Below are 22,298 nucleotides of genomic sequence, written 5' to 3'. Positions count from 1 at the left end.
AAAAGTAAATTTGAAAAAAGTGGCCACTTTTTTCTAATTTTCTTGCTGTGGTTTTCACACCTGATGATGATTACTTGTGTTGCAATCGAAACGTCGTGATAATTTTATTGTTTGATATTTGTATTATTTTATTATTTCCCTTCTACGTGACTTTACCGAAAGAACCAATAATATGAATCCCTGCAGTCACTGAAAGCTTTAAATAAAAATTCAGCAATTCTCCTGTTATGCTTTTCCATAGATCCAAGCAGGGACGGGATATCATGAGTTCCTTCTGCAATCGGATAATGATGCCATTATCAATGAGTGGTTTCAAGCCATAAGGAGCGTCATACAAAAACTGGTAGGTGCCCACAGCCTACCACTTGGCCACTTGCATTCATTTTATGTCATTGATTACATTGAAATGTAGTTGCAGAAATGCCGAGTGTTCTCTACACAGATCTCTTCGTGTCCTGATTTTCTCAAACCAATGCTCCTCAACATCCTCCTTTGCATCATTCGACAAATATTAGTGATGTTGCTGATGCTGTTGCCGCCAAAGCATATACTTATTATTGTTATTGATACAGCACTTGCTTTGAAGGTCTATCAGCAATGCAGAAGACCTGTAATACCCTTCCCATATTTTCTATTGACATTGTTTTCTTGCCATGTGCAATGCAAGGTAAAAAAAAAAATGTACAACTGAGGGCCACACGGTATTGAACAGTTCTATGAACAGCATAGGAATGCGTCACCCTGTGACAGAGAATCTCACAAGAGGCACACCGTTTAATTATAATCTGCGCAGAGTATGTATTAAATGTTGGTCAAACCATTGTTTTTTAACAGCCGCAAGTTGACCATATTGTCAAACCAAAATTTTATGTCTTTTTGCTTTGTATTTTTTGTTCATCGATTATTAACCAGGCTCAGACCAACTAATTTTACTTGGCGATTAGCGCGGTTGGCTATGTACGGTGTGAAACATGCATACATACATACAGCCGACCCCATCTTGGGCTCGACACCGATGAAGGAGAGCTTGATAGCTCATCGGGTTCTTCCAGCTTTGGTCTATTTACGGGGCCGCTGCTGAGATTTTAATGTAGAATCTCAGCAGTGCTTGTTTAATGCTCTGACCCCTTGAAATAACGTGGACACCTCACTTGTATACACTTCTAATCAATTAATATTTAAAAGATCACAATTTCAGTGTTGTAGAGCTGCATAGGGTGCCATTGCATACACACACATACTCGGCACGGATTGGGCAGTGTTACAGGTTTTCACGACGCTGTGTATTGACATCAGTGTATGATAGTGTTTACCTGAGGTAAGCTTGTTATGAGAAAGACCTTGTACTTTGTCATTATCACTACATGATTCTACCTACACCAGTTTCAGTTTAACAATATTTACAACCAATGTGTTTGAGCGATTGCATCATTGCATTGGAAATTATGTAATGCAGTGATATCATTTGAGGAGTGTTCTGAAGAGACTTTGTAGCACACAAGAGCTCATTGTCCAGAAAGTAGTGTTATGTTGAGAGTAGATGGATTAAATGGCCAAAGTAAATGAATGAATGCGGTCATTGTTTGGCCATCTGTAGGGTAATACTACAAAAACAACTATCAAAAGTGGATTGTCAGCATGGCTCACCTATATAATGTTTGCATATATATGTGGATTGCCAAGTTTTTTTCCAAGACACTCCTCATTTGTGAAATGTGTGAGGTGGTGGCCACCAATTTTTCTGCATGGCAGTGTCATTGAAATCCTAGTTTTGTGTCACCACCATTCAGCTTTACCGAAGGGACATTCCCTTATATAAGATGGCTTAATGTGTCGTTGAACACAGCTCATTCATGGAGACTTCAAATTAAAAGCTCATTAACTTTACTGACCGTGTCTTTTAAACGACTGTTGCACGTGTCACTCCAGAGCAGTGAGCCAGGAAACCGGGATGAGGTGTTTCTCAGTGTGGTGAAATATGGTGGAAACTTTGATGAGGTCGATGGCAGCGGCGGAGAAGAGGAGAGCAGCGAGTCACCTCTGCGGGAAAAGTCCAAGGATTCCAAGAAGCATTGGGGTTAGTGCTGTGCTCGTTATAACCCTAATATTGCCTCTCTCTGCCTACTGGGTGTTGTGGCACTATCATATGGTCCCAATGAATATCTGTATTTCAATCCTGTTAATAATCTGTTCATTCATTGTGAATCATCTGGACTGCAGATAACAATAAATATTGCCTTTCCCCTAAATAATAGGTGAGGTGATAAGAGAATGACAAGAGATACGACACTTTACTCTTACATCTGCCTCGAGCAATCGCATTCTTCACTTGTCTACATTTATTCAGAGACATCGCATTGACCGTTAAGAATTGAATGTTGGACAGTGGATGAGTTTGGCCGTGGAATTTCAGCCAAAGTATAGTTTTGCTCAAGAGGGATGACCAGCGTGTAAATGGCGCGATTAAATCGGCGCATGCAGGAGCATGGGACATGACGATGACATGGGGAGGCCGTCATCCTGCAGTGAATAAATGATGATAATGACTAATTTTATTTCGAATATACCCGTTTTTTTTCCCTCTCCTTTGTTCACTAGCAGTCAGTAAACCAGCAGTGGTGGAAAGCACGGACAAAAAGAAAGCCAAAAGGAAATTGATGAAATTCTTTCCGAAGAGGCCACCAATCCAGTCACTGAGAGACAAAGGCCTCATCAAAGGTGAGAGTTCCGGCGCCGGGCCCTATGAGATGCAAGCGTTGTCACATCTCAGCCGCCACATGCATCACTGTGTGATGGCCGAGGTCAATTGGCAAGGTGACATCGCTAATGGTTTTGCTGCTTGGTTTCTCTTTTGACGCAGAGCAAGTGTTTGGCTGTCCATTGGCAATGCTGTGCGAACGGGAAAACACCGCTGTGCCCAAGTTTGTCCAACTCAGCATCGAGACTGTTGACAAAAGAGGTAAACGGCGTTTGACCGCTTCGCCTTTTTTTAAAAATACTCTTCCTGAATGTGCACCTTATGTATTTCAAGAGTTCGATACTGATGTGTAATTGGTCATCATGTTATTTAAAACAAAGAGAATAGATCTCGACTTAAAGCTTTCGTGACTGCAGGAATTCACATTCTTTGGGTCTTTCGGTAAAGTCACGTAACTTTACCCAAAGACCCAAAGAATAAAAAGATAATCGAATTAATGCAAGATTAAATGGTTTGGTACAATTTATGTTTATGCTGGGATTTCAGCCACTTTTAATTCAAATAGTGCTGTTTATTTACAGAATATTTGTTTGTTTGGCAGATCAGTTGAATGGGTAAACTCCACATCCTTCCAAAAACACGTATCCCCACCAAACAAGATCATAATAATACACGTGCCCTTAATTTATTTTAATATAAATGCATTTTAATGCACTGAATAAATTTGAATTTGGAATAATGCTACTGTCAAACAACCTGTAAAGCATATGAAGCAGCAGACGAAGCAGCTCCAGTAGTAGCTGTTAAAGAGGAGAATGTCTGTTTATAAAATAGAATTTCATTTGACGAAGCCAAGTTTCTAGATTTGAAGCTTTCGTGACTGCAAGGATTCATATTCTTAGGTTTTTTCGGTAAAGTCACGTAGGTAAAAACATTAAAATTAATGAAAGTAAAATAAAATAAAAATCACGACGTTTCGGAGGCAACACAAGCTTCCGTCTTCAGGTGGAACCGTCACAGCCACGACAGCTGTATCACTTGAAACGTCGTGATTTTTATTTAATTTTTATTAATTTTAATGTTTTTACCTACGTGACTTTACCGAAAAAACCTAAGAATATGAAGCCAAGTTATTTCTCCTACTTATGTTATTGTGTTTGAAGATGAAAGACGTCATTCATTGATGACATGGAACACAGTATGGCTGGCCCCTCACCATTACGTTATTACATTCAGTGAACTGCTCTCAAAAGGCAAATGGAAGGATGTATTCACCAGAAAATAAGACTTGCATAAATAGAGGCTCAGAGTAACACGTACGTTGGAGAACAAACAATAATTGTATTTACCAATGAGACCCGCACAGACCCTCTTGATTTCTGACAACAGGATCTGCTTCTCACCGATATTATTAATCTTTCTGACATTCATCTAACGTGTGAAAGCTTTTACCTGGTAGATACACACGTCTTTACTTGCACCATCTCTCAAAACTTTCCAATTCTTCCTGTCGGATGCATTAATTACCCATGCTTTGCATCCGCAAGTTACAATGTAATAAAACAATTCATTTGTATCGGTTCAACCTTCATACAATTAGACATGGGGTTTTTTAGTAAAATTTCATGGTGGTTTTTTTCTCAAATATATATTATTCTTTCAATAGTCTATAGACATTCCTGTGATATCTCTGTTTCATGACTAAAGTGCGCAAAACAATCAAAAATACACGGGTAGATGTGTGCCGATTCCACCACTGATTGGCTTTGTAAAAATGAGTTCAAACATTTCAGGATGTGTGCATTGGCAGTCTGGTAACTAGCAAGGGGCTGTGGGATCTCTACGCACTATCTTGGCAGGACCGGTTTAGCAATCATGAGTATGTGCTGTGTAACTAAACGAAATGTAGCAATTATTTATCCTCCTCAGCAAGGTTGTTGTGAATGGAGTTTTTATTAACACGTTCCTTCGGAGTGGGCAGGTAGGAACTTGGTTGGACAGCGCATTCGTGCACAACAGACAAATATGCACGACAGACAGACAAATAATCCCTGGTGGGCAGTGGCGTAGCTAGGATATTTGGTGCCCGGCGACGAACTATAAAATTGGCGCCCCCCCCCCCGTTTAATCACATACCAAAATGTAATTACATGACATGTAGGCTGTGTGTGGCGGGATATATAAACTTTTAGGTTGATGTGTAGATTTGTGCAGTAGTTTCAGGCTGCCGCGCCCGCCGCAATAAGTTATAATGTAACGTTGTAAGCCTCATTTTGGCGCCCCTTTACCTTGGCGCCCGGGGACATATGTACCCCCCTGCCCCCCCCACTAGCTACGCCTCTGCTGGTGGGCAGTGTGGAACCTGTTGTTCCTACCTGTATTATTTATTACGCGTGTTTGCCTCGGAAGGACTCGCCGAGTCTGACGACTCTTTGGGTGATTGCTGTGTAATTCCACAGTTTAATAGCGCCCCCTAGGTACGCTTTTAAGAACTTCACTTCTCCCAAGGGTCAGTAAGTGTGTGTTTAAGTCTTGCGTGGTGACTTGCTTTTTGTTTTTTTCGTAACAGAATGAAAATAGCTTACACGTAAATGACTTGTATAGCGTTTCATTGTGATGCATTGGTTAAACAATTGCTACGTTCTGTTTAGTCACACAACTTTTGGTGATTTATTTGGCGATGTTGCATCGCCAGTGGTGCACAAGCACAATTAACAAAATACACTCAACACATTCTTCACTAACACCATTGCCTTAAGAACAAAAAAACAGGTGACATTTTGGCAAATGGGCATTCTAAATAGTGCTTAAATAGAGAGACCAGATGAGAATCGCATAAAAAACAAATTGTGATGACTGGTTTTTATCTCGGCATATCGTGAACTAATTTTAGCCGCTGGGTAACAGACAAACCCTTTGTTGATGGTTGCTAAACCAGTTCTGTCTGTACTGTTTATGGACCCAGTGCTCAGTGCAAGTTATCAAACTGCCAATGTGCACATTCTGAAATGTTTTAACTTCTTTTGACATCACCAATCAGCGGTGCAAGTCAGTACGCATCGAACTGCGTATTTTGATTGTTTTCTTTACACTAATCTGTGCCATGAACACCTATGGAAAATTACTAAGCTATTTAGTATATTCAAGTCACTGAAATATTGCCTGATGGAAATGACTTTGCATTTGTGCGTTATATGAAGGTTCAAGTTCAGCTTCAAATGTATGTGTAAATAAATAAATAAGGATTCTTCACGTATGAAATGCCCATTATGTTTAACATACACTTAATCTTTGATGTGCTTTAGAAATTGTATATAAATTACAGGAATGCGGTAGTCATTTTGGCACGTCAAATTATGCTGCAATACATGTTTTTTCCATTAATCAATGATGAAGGCAGCTTTATGCATTGTGTGTCACTGAGTTTCCAATTAAAAAGTAGGATTAACGATCTTGACTTTTTCCAAAAGTAAAGTATTTGCATGGATTGGGCAACTTATCATTTTCCACTACACAATTGTTTATCGTTGACAGTCACCAGGATTTTACCATTATTTTACAGTTGTAACCTGTACATCGTACGGAATCTGACATGTAGCTTATTTTCACTGGAAAATATTCACGGTATCATAAATACATTCATTTGGCAAAATATAAAGGACATACACATGTGTTTATCCTTTTCACAAGTAGGCTAAGTATTTTTAAAGACCCTCTACATTTTCATCTGATTTTACAATTTCTTATTCAAATAAATCTATTTAATAAAAAAATGAATTGGTAACCCGGATTATTAGAAAATCGGCATCATTTACACAGCAGAACCAATGGAATCGGTCACCGTGTAGAATTGCGTCCTTTTAATGGTGGAAACACAGATGCATAGTGTGTTCATCTCCTATTCACCGGTGCAATCCTGAAGCAAACTTCTCCCCACAGTGGCGAGATGTTTACTACCTCGTCTGGTATACAGGAGGTCGTGGGTTCGATCTTGACCCTGACATACTCTTAGTTCTTTTGGTAAAGTCACGTAGGTAAAAAAATGAAATTAAAATTAATAAAAATAAAACAATAAAAATCACGACGTTTCGGAGGCTTCCGTTGCCTCCGAAACGTCGTGATTTTTATTGTTTTATTTTTATTAATTTTAATTTCATTTTTTTACCTACGTGACTTTACCGAAAGAACTAAGAGTATGAATCCTTGCAGTCACGAAAGCTTCAAATCTAGAACTTTACCCTGACACTTGTATATTTGGAGTTTGCATGTTCTCCCTGCAGTTGCGCAGATTTTTCTCCGAGTCCTCCAGTTTTTCCCTCCACATTTTGAAACATGCATTGAGAGTATTCGGCTGCCTTAAATTTCCACGCGACAAGCCACTTCATTTAGCAATCATTTGTGGCCAAGTCTCTTCTGAAAAAGAGCTATATACCTGAGCAGCCCTTACCTAGTAAAAAAAATACAAACAGTTTTCAAGTGCCGTATTATAGTGTAGTGGTGGCTGATATTCAATAACCATCGCCGTACAATGCAATTTGAAAGCTTTCGACATTTCTGTGTTTTTTTCTTTCTTTTCAGGACTCTGCATAGATGGAATCTACCGGGTTAGCGGGAACTTGGCCACGATACAGAAGCTGCGCTTCCTTGTGGATCATGGTAAGGGATGAAAGATGGCGATGCCAATTCGCAAATGACATGCCACACGAGGGTAAACCTTTAAATCAATCCTGAACGGCCTTTCGCGATAATATACAAGGAAATTAACAATGCGGATTACAGGCCTATGTAACTGGGTCACAAATCGTTCCAGGTTTAAGAAGTTGCCTGTTGCAGTTAATAGTGATTGTATCAGCTGTGTATGAAGTCATTTTATTTGCACATAAAGCTGTTTTGCCACTGGATTACACAAAAGGCTTTTTAATGTCAGCTGCGGTAAGTGCCTGCAAAATAGTGATGAATAAAACATTTAATTAATTGCAAAGCTCAATATATTTAGTTTTATAAATGTTCTGTGTAATATATTGGAATATTTGTCGTGCAACAATGCACCATTACAGATATTAAATCCAGTGACTGATCTACTTACGTTATGAAAACATTACAGAAAAAAATAAGCGTGGGCTTTATTAGTCATGTAAATTGACTCTAATCTGAAAAGTCTTGTTTATATTTAGTTCACCCTGCTTTTTTAATAATGTGTGTTCCCCATAGCCTTCAAATGCCATACAATATGAACGTATGATTAATAACCAATTCAGCTTTTGCGAAGGACATTCTTTAAAAGTGGCGTTGTTTTTTAAATGCAAGATGTATTGGTGAGCAGGGAGGTGGATATATGATGTGGGGAGTCCGCTTAGCAATACTGTCAGGCGCTTCTCATGGTGGTTGGCAGTGAGCAGGCCCGGACTGGACATAGGGCAGTCAGGACAATTGTTCAGTGGGCCTATTCATTCTGAGTGCTGATGGGCAGGTCTGTGTAAAATATATTGCACTATTCGGCAGCCCCAAAAATTCTTCCTTACCGGTCCATTTGTTTTTTGGGCCAACCCAAATGGACCAATGAGATCCCATGGCAATTTGGGCCGGTGTGTTTGCAAATGCCTGGGCTGATTTTGTGCCAGTCCATCACTGGTGGTGAACTTAGGTTCGCGACCAAAATGCTCGCTTAGCTCCTCTCCACTGCATTCCCCCAAAGTGACCAGAGTGTTATGTGCCAAGTTCCAAGCCATTCTCTCTTCTTGTGCTGTGCAGAAGAGAAGGTGAGCTTGGATGAGAGCCACTGGGAAGACATCCACGTCATCACCGGAGCCCTCAAGATGTTCTTCCGGGAGCTGCCTGAGCCCCTCTTCCCATTCAACCAGTTTGATCTCTTCATTAGTGCCATAAGTATGCGACACGGCACCTGCACGTTCATTACAATTACCACCTCCCGAAAAATAATACGTCATTCCCGGCCTTTCAACAAATTTTTACTGCTGGTCATATTTCCATTTTCAAAAGCATCTCCGAAGGTTGCATTCATTACACGCAAAGTGCTCACCACAAATGCACCTTGCCTTGTTGATCTCGTCAACGAGCATAAACCATCACGCAAACTCCGGTCATCCTCGCAGCAGCAGCTTTTGGCTAACCTTTGAACAAAGACGGTCACCGCATCGTGTGCTTTCAGATGCACTTATGTGGCCGTCTGGAATGCTCTTCCTTCCCATGTTAGGAAACCACTGGAGCTGTGTACTTGAATAAGTTTGTTGTCCTTCCACCGCACCTCCGATTAGCACGGTTGGCTATATATGGTGCGAAAGAAGTTCAACATACATACATAATCATATCCTTTATAATAACAATATGCAGGAAAATAAAGTGAATTACATTTTTTTTTATAAAAAAAACATGACGACGTTTCGATTGCAACACAAGCAATCATCATCAGGTCATCAGGTGACGATTGCTTGTGTTGAAGCGTCGTGATATTTTTATTGTTTATTATTATTTTCATTCTTTTAATTTTTATTATTTTATTGTTCTATCTACGTGACTTTACCGACAGACCCAAAGAATAAGAAAATCATTATTAAATTATTGTTTCATTCGAGTCGCTTACCATCACCATGAAGTGAAGTGGACGTGACTAGCTCAGGTCATCGGATGTGGAAGGCTGGTGACATCTTCTGATGAGCTTGGAAATGTTATTCAGTTTTTTGTAAAATAAATGAGAGAGCACCGACTGCTATAGAGAGAACACATCCAAGTGCATGGGTTGAATGAATTACATACAACAGTTAAGTAAATATTGGAGGCTTAGAATTGCGAGTGCACATTCACATCAATTGTATTTCTTACAACGGTCAGTAGTAACATCGTAGACTTCCTCATCCTCACCATATAATAAGTGCATCTAGAGCTTTCTACACAAGATTAGCATTGAGCTTTCCACCGTCTCCTACCACATGCTGCTTAATTCGCACGTCAACTGTTTTGGTGGTAATTTGAAAAAAAATCAAGTTTGCATGTACTGTATTTATTTATTTAACCTTTCTGGCTCATATCAAATTCTGGTTTCATTCTGACTTCATGACGTTTTACTCTATTCAGCTTAATCAATAACTATTTGAAACCTGCCAATCCCCAAAATGTACAAAATATTTCCTCTAATACATATTACAAGAAACAAAAAAAATGAAACTAGCTAAGCTTGTTGATAAATATTCAGACCCGTAATTTATCAGAAGCTTCAACAAGTTGTGTAGAAAGCTCTAGATGCACAAGTTGAAGCTAATTTGGAAATAAAATTCTTCAATGATTGCCACTGCGTATAATGCATGCCTGAATGAGTTTACATAGTTGTTACTCCAAACCGGGATTCGTGTTTAGTAATTGGCAGAGCCAACGGGTACTTTGTTGACTCTTGCATTTTCCTGTTGAAAATTGTATGTCACTTGAAGCATAAAATGCTCACTCTAAGGTCGTCTACTGAATATATTGTTGCTTTTGACACTGAGACTATTTCCATTCTCCTAAACATGCCATCAAACAAACCATTTTATGAACTACAAATGTCAGAATATATTGAGCTGTGCCCTTGCATAATGCCATGACAATAATCCTGCCTTAAAATAATACATATGTAACAGGCAACGTTTTGGGAAAATGGACCTTCATAACACAATATTATGACATAAGATATCACTGAAATTCTATAAACATTGTGTATATATACATTTTATGAATATCAGGGGTTGGAGCGGTCGGGCAGTTGTTAGTACACTTTACTTATGAACCCAGCTGCCCTGCGTTTGGTCCCTGGCTATCATAAGTGGCGAATTATATATTAACCAGTCCTGGTCCTCTTCCTTTACCTACCTACACTGACCAGCATGATGCAGTATGACTAAACATATAACACCATGACTCACATGGTTAGGGGAGGCTTGAATGGAATAGTGGGTTGACAAAAGGTTGTTCGTTATTGTAACATGATTTCTGAAAAAAACAACCAAATAACATCGGGGACAAGGATTCTATTCTATTCTTTGGGGTTTTCGGTAAAGTCACGTAGATAGGTTCAAATTAAATAACAAGGATTATATCAATGACTTTAGAATTACCCTCCTGTCACGACCACAAAAGTACTTAAGTTGCAGTGCAAAGTCGAATGTATACAAACATTTGTATTTTTATGGGGCTGAGACAAACTCGCTATGCAAAAATAACCCTGTTTTTTTCATGCTAGAGGTCTGTGAATTATAACCTAGGGACTAACCGATACTGGCTCGTTCTCACATGGGCATTGCATAATCCCACTCGTCTTTTATTTATCCCCCAGAGAACCAAGACAGCAGGGAGAAGTTGACCAAGATTAAGGAGCAAGTGCAAAAACTCCCCAAGCCAAATAAAGACACCATGAGAGCCCTGTTTGAGCACCTGAAAAAGTAAGTTGGGCGTGTTTATTCACGTGCCTACATGATAACGATAACCCATCAAAGCACCGATGGTACAGGCACCACCACCAGCTCTTTAGCTCTTTGAAGTGGGTTTTTTGACATTGCATTCCGATGGGTACGGCGCAGGATCCGATTTCAGCTCGAGAGCTGCCTCCTTCTTGACGGTGTTTCCTGAGTGCGCCCTGGCCGTATTTTTTTGTGCCTCCAGGGTGATCGCGTGCGGCGAAGCGAATCGAATGACGACGCAGAGCGTGGCCATCGTGTTCGGGCCTACACTCCTGCGGCCCGAGAATGAGAGCAGCAGCATGGCCTTCCACCTTGTCTACCAGAACCAGATCGTAGGAGTTCATACTGTCCGAGTTCACCACTATCTTTGGCTTGTAACCCTCGACTGTTTGCACTACTTGTCTGTCCAGGCGCCACTGATGTAACTACCTGCTCAATTTTATATTGTAGCCATTAGATGTCTTCTCCTGTAAGTGTCCACAAGGTGAGTTCCAGGTAAAGCTGAATGTAAAAAAAATGGGTCAACAGGGCCTGCATATTGCATAAGCATTGTAGCTTCATCACACGCTTCATCTTTACAATCCTGGCCTTTTCACATTAATGAGTGGTAAATTTAGTGCTTCTGTTAAAAAAAATCACGTTTGAACAAATTTCGTTTAAACGAGAAATTATTTTTTATATTTAGTTAAAAGGACCTATTGTCTGTGGTATAACGACTTGCAGTGCAGTTCCGCAGGAATATTCAAGGTGTGTGATTGATACCGTAGCAAATATTTGGCCTATTTATTTTGTATTCTGAAGAAAAAAAAAACTTGGTCAGCGCCATGTACAGTGATGTCTAAACAAATATTTTCATAACGGTGCCATGCTTCACTGGTGATATGTTTGTGAGTAAGTGCGAGAGCGCGTTATGAAGCCAAACCGCGTTTCGTCAGTGCCACGCAAAATCACATGCTCGTCCGATGTATACAAATTTAAAGCGATTGTGGTTCAATTGTATATAACTCTAAAGAAACTAAACGTCCTTCAAGTGTTAAATGCGATTAAAATCCATGACCCGAGATACTCAACATTTTAAATCGCTTAGGTTTTCTTTTTGAAATCTGACAGTTCCCGACGTATTAAATGACATTCCGAAATATGTCCTGAGCATGTAAATTTAGAAATCAGAATAACTTAAAAATGTACGAGTTATCAACACTGCAACATGCCTGATCATTGATACATTTGTATATATGCATCTTGTGTACCTGAAAGTGGCTTGCCATTGATAAAAGGCACATGGAACTATTTTTCTGGATCAGTGTTTATGCTTTGGGATTCTTCGACACAAAATAACTTCTTGTAAGACCCGACGAACTTGTATTTTGAACTGGATATTGTTAAAACACTTAAAAGGTTTGCGGTGCATTTTATCTCTACATTTTCAAAGTGCATGAAATTGTCGAACATACAAATGGACCCATTAGTGTTTACAAGCCACAGTACTGTTCCAAGTTTGTTCATGATGACCATCGAACATCGTATCTTAATGCATGGGTGTCAAAGAGGCTATAATTTAAGTACGTGTGCTTTTGGATTGAATACGGTCTGACAGGAGAAACACTTGGGGTTTTATTTGCGATCGTACAGTTTTTACTTTAACTTTCTGTTTGGAGGTTGCAGCTTTCAATGCACTTACATGCCAAAATGAGGGGACTGATGAGTTGTGATATGTGAGCTGTATGTGTTGCTGTTGGATTACACCAATGTGGATATTGTTCAGTTTTCACTTCTGCTTTGCTGTACTTGTCGTGGTAGTAGGTCACCCCTTCTGTGTAGGTGAAACGGTTTGCGTTGAGGTGTCAGTGTTTAGAGGTAGGTGTGTGTGTGTTTGTGCCCTTATGTTGGGTGTCATTCAGAGAGTCTTCAGTGTGGTGTCTGAGTTTTGTTTAAACTTCTGTGTGCTCGTATATAACTGATTACGGTCATTACTATATAAACGTTAACAACCTAGGATATACTGGAGCATTAAATACCCTTGAACGATTTGTTCACTTTTTGAGCAATTGTAAAAAAAAATGACAATCTTGTTTATGTTAAAGTAATATTCTGTGAAATAGGCTTGCTCAGAAGGTGGATAAAGGGTCATTAAAACCATTGCTTCTCAATCATTGTAGAGGGCTTGTTAGGTGAGCCTAGGTTGGTGTGCTGTGAAATATGTTACCAAAAACCCCTGTGTGAGGCCACTTTGACAAGTTAGTGTAGGAAATGTATCAATGCAGGCATGCCTCCGTAACTGTGGAGGTGTAGAGAAGGATGCTGTGTATGCCACTTGTCTGTATTCTTGCCAAAAGGACTTGCAATGCAGAGTCTATCAACTACTGACCTTTTATCATGCGGTTGATTTTTCAACGAACAAAGTTTGACGAGTAATTGTTTTGAGTGTTGTCGAGGTTTCTCTTGTTTTTAAAAGAGCCATTTGTGTAATTTGTTAATATTGTGTTTATTATCGTCATTATCATCATGTTTGTATTTTGATGTATTGACATGTACAATTATTCAACTTAAAATACATTGTGCAAATACATTGTAACCAATTTTCGATTTTTCTGTTAATGTTGCCTACCAGACACTTAGCAGATTACTATTATCTATTGGGAGCTCTCAAATACTCATATCTTTATTGAATCAATTCTAAATGATATTGGTGGCCAAAAATATGTTTTTCAGCCACTGCAATTTCCCATCTCTCTTTAAACAGTCGCTCAGGTGCCAGCATTGTTTTGTATCATAGCTTAAAAATGTTCTTGCCTGACACTGCCTACAATAAGTGCTGAAATAAAAGACTATACATTGGCACTTGCCATATCACAGAGCGTAAGTTGAACATACAGCTTCAAAGCACAAGAAAGTATGAGGTGTTGGCACATGCAAACGTTTTCCTGTCATGAGATATTTATGTGGTTGTTGCCTGTGTCCATGAATTGTAGGCTGTGGTTTGTCGAGAGTTGTGATTATGAAGTTGTCTTGCTACACTCCCTGATCTTGTGACGTTCTTACCCGCCCCGACTGGACATCTGTCAAAAAGAGCTTCATAGCTCATCGGATTCCTCCAATATAATTCGATATTATGACCTGTGAAAACAGGCACTGGGAGAATCTAGTAGGGCCCAAGCCAGTTTGTTATTAAGCCATGCATAGTGAACCCATAACACGTTACAAACGTTCCACGGTCGATACAAGTTGACAGGGAGAGGGGGGAGGGGGCACGTTTACGCAAAAAAGTGCACTAATTGTTTGATTGTCAAATAAAGTTGGATCCTGCCAGGTGAGCCATTGTTTGGAACACAATGGCCATGTCTTACTCTTCACCTATGATATACAGTAATGGAACAAAATGAGAGAGAAAAAACACCTACGCTAATTTAAAAGTAAAATGAACCACAAGCTTGATTAATTTTGAAATGTTGATAAGCTTTCATCCAAGCTTGAGATTCGTATTTGTGCAAGCTTATAATTTTATTTTCAAAAGGTACAGTTTAACATAAATCAACTTCATGTTGACACTGCTTTACAACAATGACAAATATATATTCAATATATTAATATTGCAGGTATTGGGGCTTCAGAGCAGCCAAAGAAAAAATACCTCGATGTGGTAAAGTTGTGAGATCGCATGTTTTGAATTAAAATTTAAATATTTTGCCAATATCAGATTGAACGGAAATTAATACTTAATGTCTGCGGATGAAAATCCTTGAATGTGTCTACTAACACTTTTTGTATTTAATCTTCATATTTGGTAGTTTTTTCAAGGTACCAACGATAATAAGTCGATCTTTTTGTCCTTGAATGCTCTGAAGTAAGACTATTGCCCAAAACGTTGGCCAGTCATGTCTTTTCCTGATTTCAGGCCATGTTAATGACAAAGACGGCCTTATATAATTTGTGTAGGCATACAAGCACATTCCCCTGGTCTTTTACTGGGAAAAGGTAGTTGCATGGTTCATTAGCTAATGCTATTCTTAAGTCCGGCTACTGGTCCAGTACGAGTGAGATCCCGGATTAGAAACCCAGCCTTCAACCTGAGTTTAAAGCACATTCTCATGCACATTGAATTTCGTGGTCTCGGCCTCGTCTGCTGTCAATCATCATGCTTTATAATCAACATACACATGTTTGGTTTTGTACTTCAGATGTGACGATAGCTTTGCACATGTGCACCGAGTGAACTGCTTTATATTTTGCATAGCTGATATGTGTGTGCATCCTTGTGGTTGTATAAAATAGACCCAAGAAACATGTCGGGCAAAGGCCTCCGGTGTTAATGCTAAGTTCTTTGTTTTCCATATGAGTGGCTTTGTCGTTGGTAGAAGGTACACAAATGCAACATACTTCGCTTAATGGCTTAAAGCACATAGCACAATGGGTATATGATTATCACGAAACAAGATGTCCAATCTTGACAAAAGGCAACCTACTTAGACTTCAGAATATTTTCATTGCAGAGAGGAAAGAAAAACGTCATCGTGTAATTTTTTTATTGTTAGTTTTTTTATCATCTTTCGCAGCTGTTTGAAGCAACTCGAATTTATTGTTTTGACCACAGCATTAAAAGGAGCCAATGCACTAAACTGGAAATCCTTCTTTGTTTTCTGAATCCAACAATTCAAAATCAATCTGGCATGTGCGCTGGGAGGTGTGAAGGGCCAGCAAGTTGCCAACAAAACAGCCCAACCACACTTTACATTTTGAATCTGTATGCACTTTATGTCGGAATTTGTCAGGACACGTGAACACTGGAGCCACCCTTGATTTGCTTGTTGGTGAATGTCTTTGAGAAAATGCCTGAATCAATCTGTCGGGAGATGTTATTTCCACGTTGGTGTCGTTTTGTGCTGGATAAATGCGTTGGTGCCACGTACGGACCAACAATTTGGCTGTCTTAGCAATTTTTGTTTGTTTTGCATGCACCTCGTAATAAAAAAAAGACTTGCACACTACACTGCATTAAAGCCAACAGTACTAGTCAATGTGAATGCAGTATCGTCTTCATAATTACACATCCATTGAACTGTGTCAAAACATTAGCAATGTAATTGTGTGTTTGTAATACGCGTAGGATCTACATAATACATAATCTTTCACAAAAACGCATACCAATTTGGTTTCCCTACCATTTACTTTTGTTAACCGCCTAACACTCTGCGTGTGTATTTTTTTTATGTGTATGGCCTTGTAATTATATTCTGGATTAATGTGTACAGTGTCCTAATGATCTGTTTTGGGGTCATCTTTTAGCAATGGTGTAAAGGAAACATTTGTGTTTGTTTTCATAAAGTTTATCAGCGCTGTACAGAAAACTGCTACGATAGAAATAAAATGTAACTATTTAAATCTTGATTTTTTTCGTGGTGTCATTGTTATTCCGAAATAAAGGTAGTAGTTGCTTATATGTGTTCCCTACAGGATGTGTGGCAGAAGGTAAGTCAATAGTGCAGTGGAAGCTCAGCATATACTTGAGCCCAGGCATGTGCGCGTCTGTGGCCGTCTGGAACGCTCTTCCTGATATTATGAGGCCACGATATATGAACTTTTAAATCTAGATTGAAACTCATCGCTTTAGAACTGCTTTTTGTGATTAGTTTCTTGTCCTTCCCCCACATCTCCAATTAGCACGGTTGGCTACGTACGGTGCGAATAAGGTTACACATTAAAAGGCTGCCTCGTGAAAGAACGTTTCAAGGCAATGCATCGTCTGATCACTGCACATGCAACGATGTGTCGATTCAGTGATAAAAAAAACAGTTATGCTCATGATACGTGCATGTAATGGAGCGTGTGAACAATCGTCCTTTTTTCTCATACCGTCTGTTGCATGCAATTGGGTCATGTGAGCCATGCCGCAACCAGAGGTGCTATGCTCACAATAATGTCAACAATTCGAATCACGACAATCAAATCATGGCAATTAGTTGAATCGCAGAGAAGGTTGGGGAAGGGATTATTGTAAACATTTTACACAAAGTACACCACTATGAGTGAACGTGTACTATACACGTACTATTTCGACAAGCTGCATATCTGCAGTGGACGCCAGAACTGTTCAAAATATGGCTCGTGGGTCACATTTGGCCGATGTGCTCTTTTTAACCCAGCATGCGGCATCACAAAACACGAATGGGCCTCGGAGGCAGAGTTCTTCATTGCAAGGACCGTGGGCCATTGGTGGCTCCTGGTGGCCTTGAGTGTGGCCCCTGACGTGCGGCCCTCGACAGTACACAAATGGGTAAACATCTCATCATGCTGTACAATTGAATGGTTTCAAATGTGTGGCGGCCCTCACACTGATGTCTTACGGGCGAAAGTGGCCCCCCTCTGAACATTATAATATTTGGAGTTTGCATGTTCTCCCCGTGGTCGCGTGGATTTTCTCTGGGGTTTCCCTCCACATTTGGAAACATGCGTTTCCATTGTTTGGCTGATATAAATTTCCACGTGATAAGCCACTTCGTTGAGCTATCATATGTGGCCAGGTCACTGATGAAAAATAGCTATATAGCTCAGTGGGCCTTACTTGGTAAAATAAAAAATACTAACGAAATAAAATCCATGATATAACAATAGGTTTTACCCTTTCTGGCAATAAAACAGGTGTTAACATGTGAAAACACCAAACTGAAACCTATTGCAAAGAATCATGTCTGCACCCCGAGCTCTCAATGTCCTGATAGTTAATTTTCTTTGTGCTGTTCGCCTTTTGGCGTCCTCGGGTCTAACACTGTTTGAGACTAGGCTCTAAAGAAACCTGTCATGTGTGGACCATTTAGTATTAAGACAATGCATATACTACCAGAGCATATGTTTTGTTTGTATGCTCCCCACAAGTTCCGGTATATGTGGTTAATGTATACATGATTCATTGCAAAAGGTTTCAGTTTGACTTTTTAACATCTTAACACCTGTTTTATTGCCAAAAAGGGTAAAACCTATTCTTATATTTTGATACTGGCAAGGGAGGTCCCATGATAAAATGAACGACTACACAAACCTCCTTCCCTCTCACTAAAGTTTGTTCGACACTTAATTTGTCTAAATTCCAGCTCTGTCCGACGAAAGGTGGGAAGTTCTGCAGCTGATGTTGTCCGCGCCCCATTAAATAAACCATCTACGGTGGTGTCGCGTGGTGTCGTGGAAGGATCCAATTCAATTACACAACACTCATTGTCGAGTACGCTACTGTGAAAAGCAATGCTTTGAACGCAGTGCACCACATCAGTAATGGCAATTGAAGAGAAGCAGTTCTGTTCTGAAACTAGACAAGTTACAATTTGTATAATGTTTGTAATTTATCATTTTATGACCGTGCTACTCGTAGCATCCTAGGATTTATTCAAAATCATTAAGTTTTGTAATAAAATACCCACGTGCGTCCCAGCATAACTGCGTAATGCAAGGTTGCCTAATGTGACCGGCTAATTGCACTGTAACATTCTAACGTTATATAACTTTAGAATCCACTGTAAACCATTTTTTAGGACGTTGAGAATGCAATGTGCCTTGGTGCACGCCGCTCTCTGCCAGGGTTGCATTGATGATGAACGGACGCCAGGTGGTGCTACAATGACGTGCGGAGGCAGGGTGAAAAAAAACACCGTTTCAAGCCCGCATTTTTCATGCAAGCGGGGACCGGCTTTGGATGTGTTACCTCCAGACTCTTGAACGCACTGGTTTTGATCGTGTTTTACGGTGCGTTATCCGAGTGCATTGCACAGTCGCGGAGTGTGTCGCGTGGAAGGGCTTTGCATGAGTCCTTGTTTGTAAGGCACACATTGACTTTTTGGGGAAAACTCAGAAATTCTGGATTTGGTGATAAATTACTTTTAAGACTTTCAATGCAGAGTCGAAGGAACGCAAATGGATGGGTCTGCATCAGACGCCTCCTCGCCAGGACAACGCGATTTGTAATCTGTCGATCTATTCTGAGTGAAATCGCTGCATGCACACCCCTGTTTTTGCTAAACTAAACAATTTAAACAAAACTTGTATTTATTTATCTTACTAAGTTAGGGCCCACTGAGCTATACATCTCTTTTTCAGAAGCGACCTGTCGACAAATGATGGCTCAACGAAGTGGCTTATCGTGTGGAAATTCGTAGCAGCCCAATACTCTTGTCGCATATTTCTCATTGTGGAGGGGAAAAACCGGAGGACCAAGAGAACTACAAATATACAGACGTCAGGGGTGGCATCGAACCCACATCCTCGATAGAACATCCTAGATAGAGCAAGATAATTTTGCAAACAAATCTTGAGACTCGGGCTTTGCTGAGTAATAAAATAAAAGTAATGTTACGAGATCTTTTTTAGCAGTCCTTCAAAAGTTTTATTCTTCGTAAATTCTTACTCGTAGATAAAAATTAACATGTTTCATTTTAACAGCACATGGGAAATGCTCCAAAGCTGACTAGACAGCATCTTTAACACTGTGCATGGCTGTAAATATTTTCTGGCACTATTACGCGGTGCTGTTGCCTCTTGTTATCAGAATCAAGAGCAGGGGGAAAAAACTATGCTAACGCATGCATGCACAGGAAAAGTTGACTTTTAATGCACAAAACAACTTGTTCAGCATATATTTTTTTTACCCGCTATTTCTTGTGGGACTTCTAAAGGTGTCGAGTTTTACAATGGTGAAATCTGTCCTTTGTGTAATTAAGGGATGCATAAGAGATTCTGCCTCGAATCGTTAATTTTTTTTTAACTGAGCCTATGATACATGAGCACATTTGAAGACGGTTGGACTATGGGTATTATAATGATAATAATGTGTAAGGATAAAGTGTTGCATATATATAAACATCACGTTGTATTTGAACTGTGACATTAACGCGTAGGGTCCTGTGGGTTTCCAGTGTAAACATAATCCTCTAAAATATGTGTATATGCCCGAGTATCCTCTTTAGAAGGGCTTTATATAGACGTGCCACATGCTCTTTGCCACATGGTGGAGAAATGTGAATCGCGAAGGGAAGTCGCATCTGCAAAAAGTAACGAATAAGACACAAATCAGATTCGAAGCTTTCGTGACTGCAGGAATTACTCTTTGGTTCTTTCGGTAAAGTCACGTAGAAAATAAAATAATAATAGAATACGACGTTTCGATTGCAACACAAGCAACCCACACCAACACACACCAAGACAAACAGGCCTTAAATAGAGAGAGGGGGGAGGGGCCGGGGCAGAGAGAGGACCGGGGAGGCGGATAAACGAGGGGACCAGCAGAAGAAACGAGGGGACAAGGAGGGAGCAGTGTGGAATTTCGGACCACAGTGGCCGTAGGAGAGAAAATGGTTTCGAGCAAGAAAATCGAAAGTTTGAGAAAGCAAATTTCGATTTAAAGCGTTCGTGACTTCTTAGTTCTTTCGGTAAAGTCACGTAGACGGGAAATAATAAAATAATAAAAATAGAACATAAAATACAATTCTCACGACGTTTCCGGCCACAACGCAAGCAGCCGTCCTCAGGTGAAGTACAGGTCTGTCGGAAAGACAGCGTCTGAATGAGCCTATTCATTCAGACGCTGTCTTTCCGACAGACCCAGCCGTCCTCAGGTGAAGAACAGGTCTGTCGGAAAGACAACGTCTGATAGAGCCTATTCATTCAGACGCTGTCTTTTCGACAGACCTGTTCTTCACCTGAGGACGGCTGCTTGCGTTGTGACCGAAACGTCGTGAGAATTGTATTTTATTATGTTTTATTTTTATTATTTTATTATTTCCCTCCTTTGAGAAAGCAAATTTAGCAAAATGAAGAAATGTAATGCAATGCAACACAGATGATCGGTTAACACACAGTTAACGCATAGCCTGGTTGATTAAAGTTCTTCCAAATATTGTTAAATTAGAAGTTAAGTGTGGAACAGACAAGCAAGGAGAAATTTAGAGAGAGAATTAGGAAGTTTGACAACAGGATAATTTTACTAAATTTGTTGTCGGTGGCTCTGAGATCTTACATTGACATGCAAATCTCTGATTTTACATTTACATGCAAATTTCTCACTTTAACATCACTAGCCCCACCCACTTCGTTTATGACCCTTGGGCTACACCCATTTAAAACCTTTAAAACAGCCTGCCTCAGCAGCTTTCCCCCTCGTTTTTCTCCTGATGACGATTGCTTGTGTTGCGATTGAAACGTCGTAGTTTTTTGTACATTTTTTTTGTTCTACGTGACTTTATCGAAAAACCCAAAGAAAATGTAATTTTTTACTTACAGCACTGTATATTATTTAACGCATTCCAATACATATGGTTAGCATCAAAACTAAAACTCAATAGGTGTCAGTTTTACCGGTTTCAGAAAGGTATAATCATTATAGATTATCAAAGCTACCTTGTAGTTTTAGTCAAAGTTAAGAGAATTCTATCGGCTATCATATGAAATTAACCACATCCACACAATCCGCAGAAACATTAGGGCACCTACTCTTTAAATGGAAGATGAAAGAATACCTCAACTTGTGACTGCGGAGCACCCAAGCAAACAATCCATCACGTGCCCAACTGAATCTCAGGAAGACTGCGTAGAATACATTCACTCTCTCATGAAGCCATGAGCTGGACTTCGAACTTAGATATCGATATATAATTGCTATGCAAAATCCATCCATAAGAAACAAGAAATGTTGATTTTACCTCACCAATTTCGGATGCTATGGGGGTACATAATTGTTCTTGCTTTTCACAGTTTTTTATTTGAGTATTAAAACAATTATCATCAAAATATTTGACCAAAACGTTGTAATGTTAATTGCTGAATACTCGACGTGATGTTGCGTAATATTGATCTTAAAATAATTGTTTAAAACTAATTTCACCTAACTTAAATTTTAACTATTTAATGCAGATACGTTTATTGTTGCTCCTGATTTTTTTTCCACCTCAATGATGAAAAACATTCAGCAGTTAAACATGTTTCACCTGTTCTCCATTTAATTAGTTACTCAATCTGGAGATATTCAGATAAAAAAAGATCCAAACTTATGTTGGTGCAGTGGTTAGTGGGGGAAACTGCACTGTGAACCTGGTAATCTGAGTTCAACTCCCAGCCACAGCGAATATCATCCCTGAGCCACCCTCCCCACCCAGCTTCCTTTTTCACCAACGTGC

General features: G+C 39.7%; 1 protein-coding gene across 1 annotated transcript in view; it reads left to right on the top strand.

Moving 5' to 3' along the window:
• Nucleotides 1–16,530, top strand: part of LOC133345885 (rho GTPase-activating protein 15-like) — an 84,707-nt gene extending 68,177 nt beyond the window's left edge. Inside the window, 9 exon segments of the mRNA XM_061556966.1 lie at nt 242–343; nt 1,930–2,077; nt 2,599–2,718; nt 2,861–2,959; nt 7,277–7,354; nt 8,450–8,584; nt 11,022–11,127; nt 11,348–11,480; nt 11,482–16,530. Coding sequence (XP_061412950.1) covers nt 242–343; nt 1,930–2,077; nt 2,599–2,718; nt 2,861–2,959; nt 7,277–7,354; nt 8,450–8,584; nt 11,022–11,127; nt 11,348–11,480; nt 11,482–11,523 — 963 coding nt within the window. The 3' untranslated portion in view covers nt 11,524–16,530.
• Nucleotides 16,531–22,298: the final 5,768 nt, after the last annotated feature.

Source organism: Lethenteron reissneri, chromosome 23, assembly GCF_015708825.2.
Source record: "Lethenteron reissneri isolate LAM-NWPU_2019-01 chromosome 23, ASM1570882v1, whole genome shotgun sequence".
NCBI classification, from domain to species: domain Eukaryota; kingdom Metazoa; phylum Chordata; class Hyperoartia; order Petromyzontiformes; family Petromyzontidae; genus Lethenteron; species Lethenteron reissneri.
The sequence above is the reverse complement of the archived record's forward strand: the minus strand, read 5'-3'. Positions and strand labels throughout refer to the sequence as shown.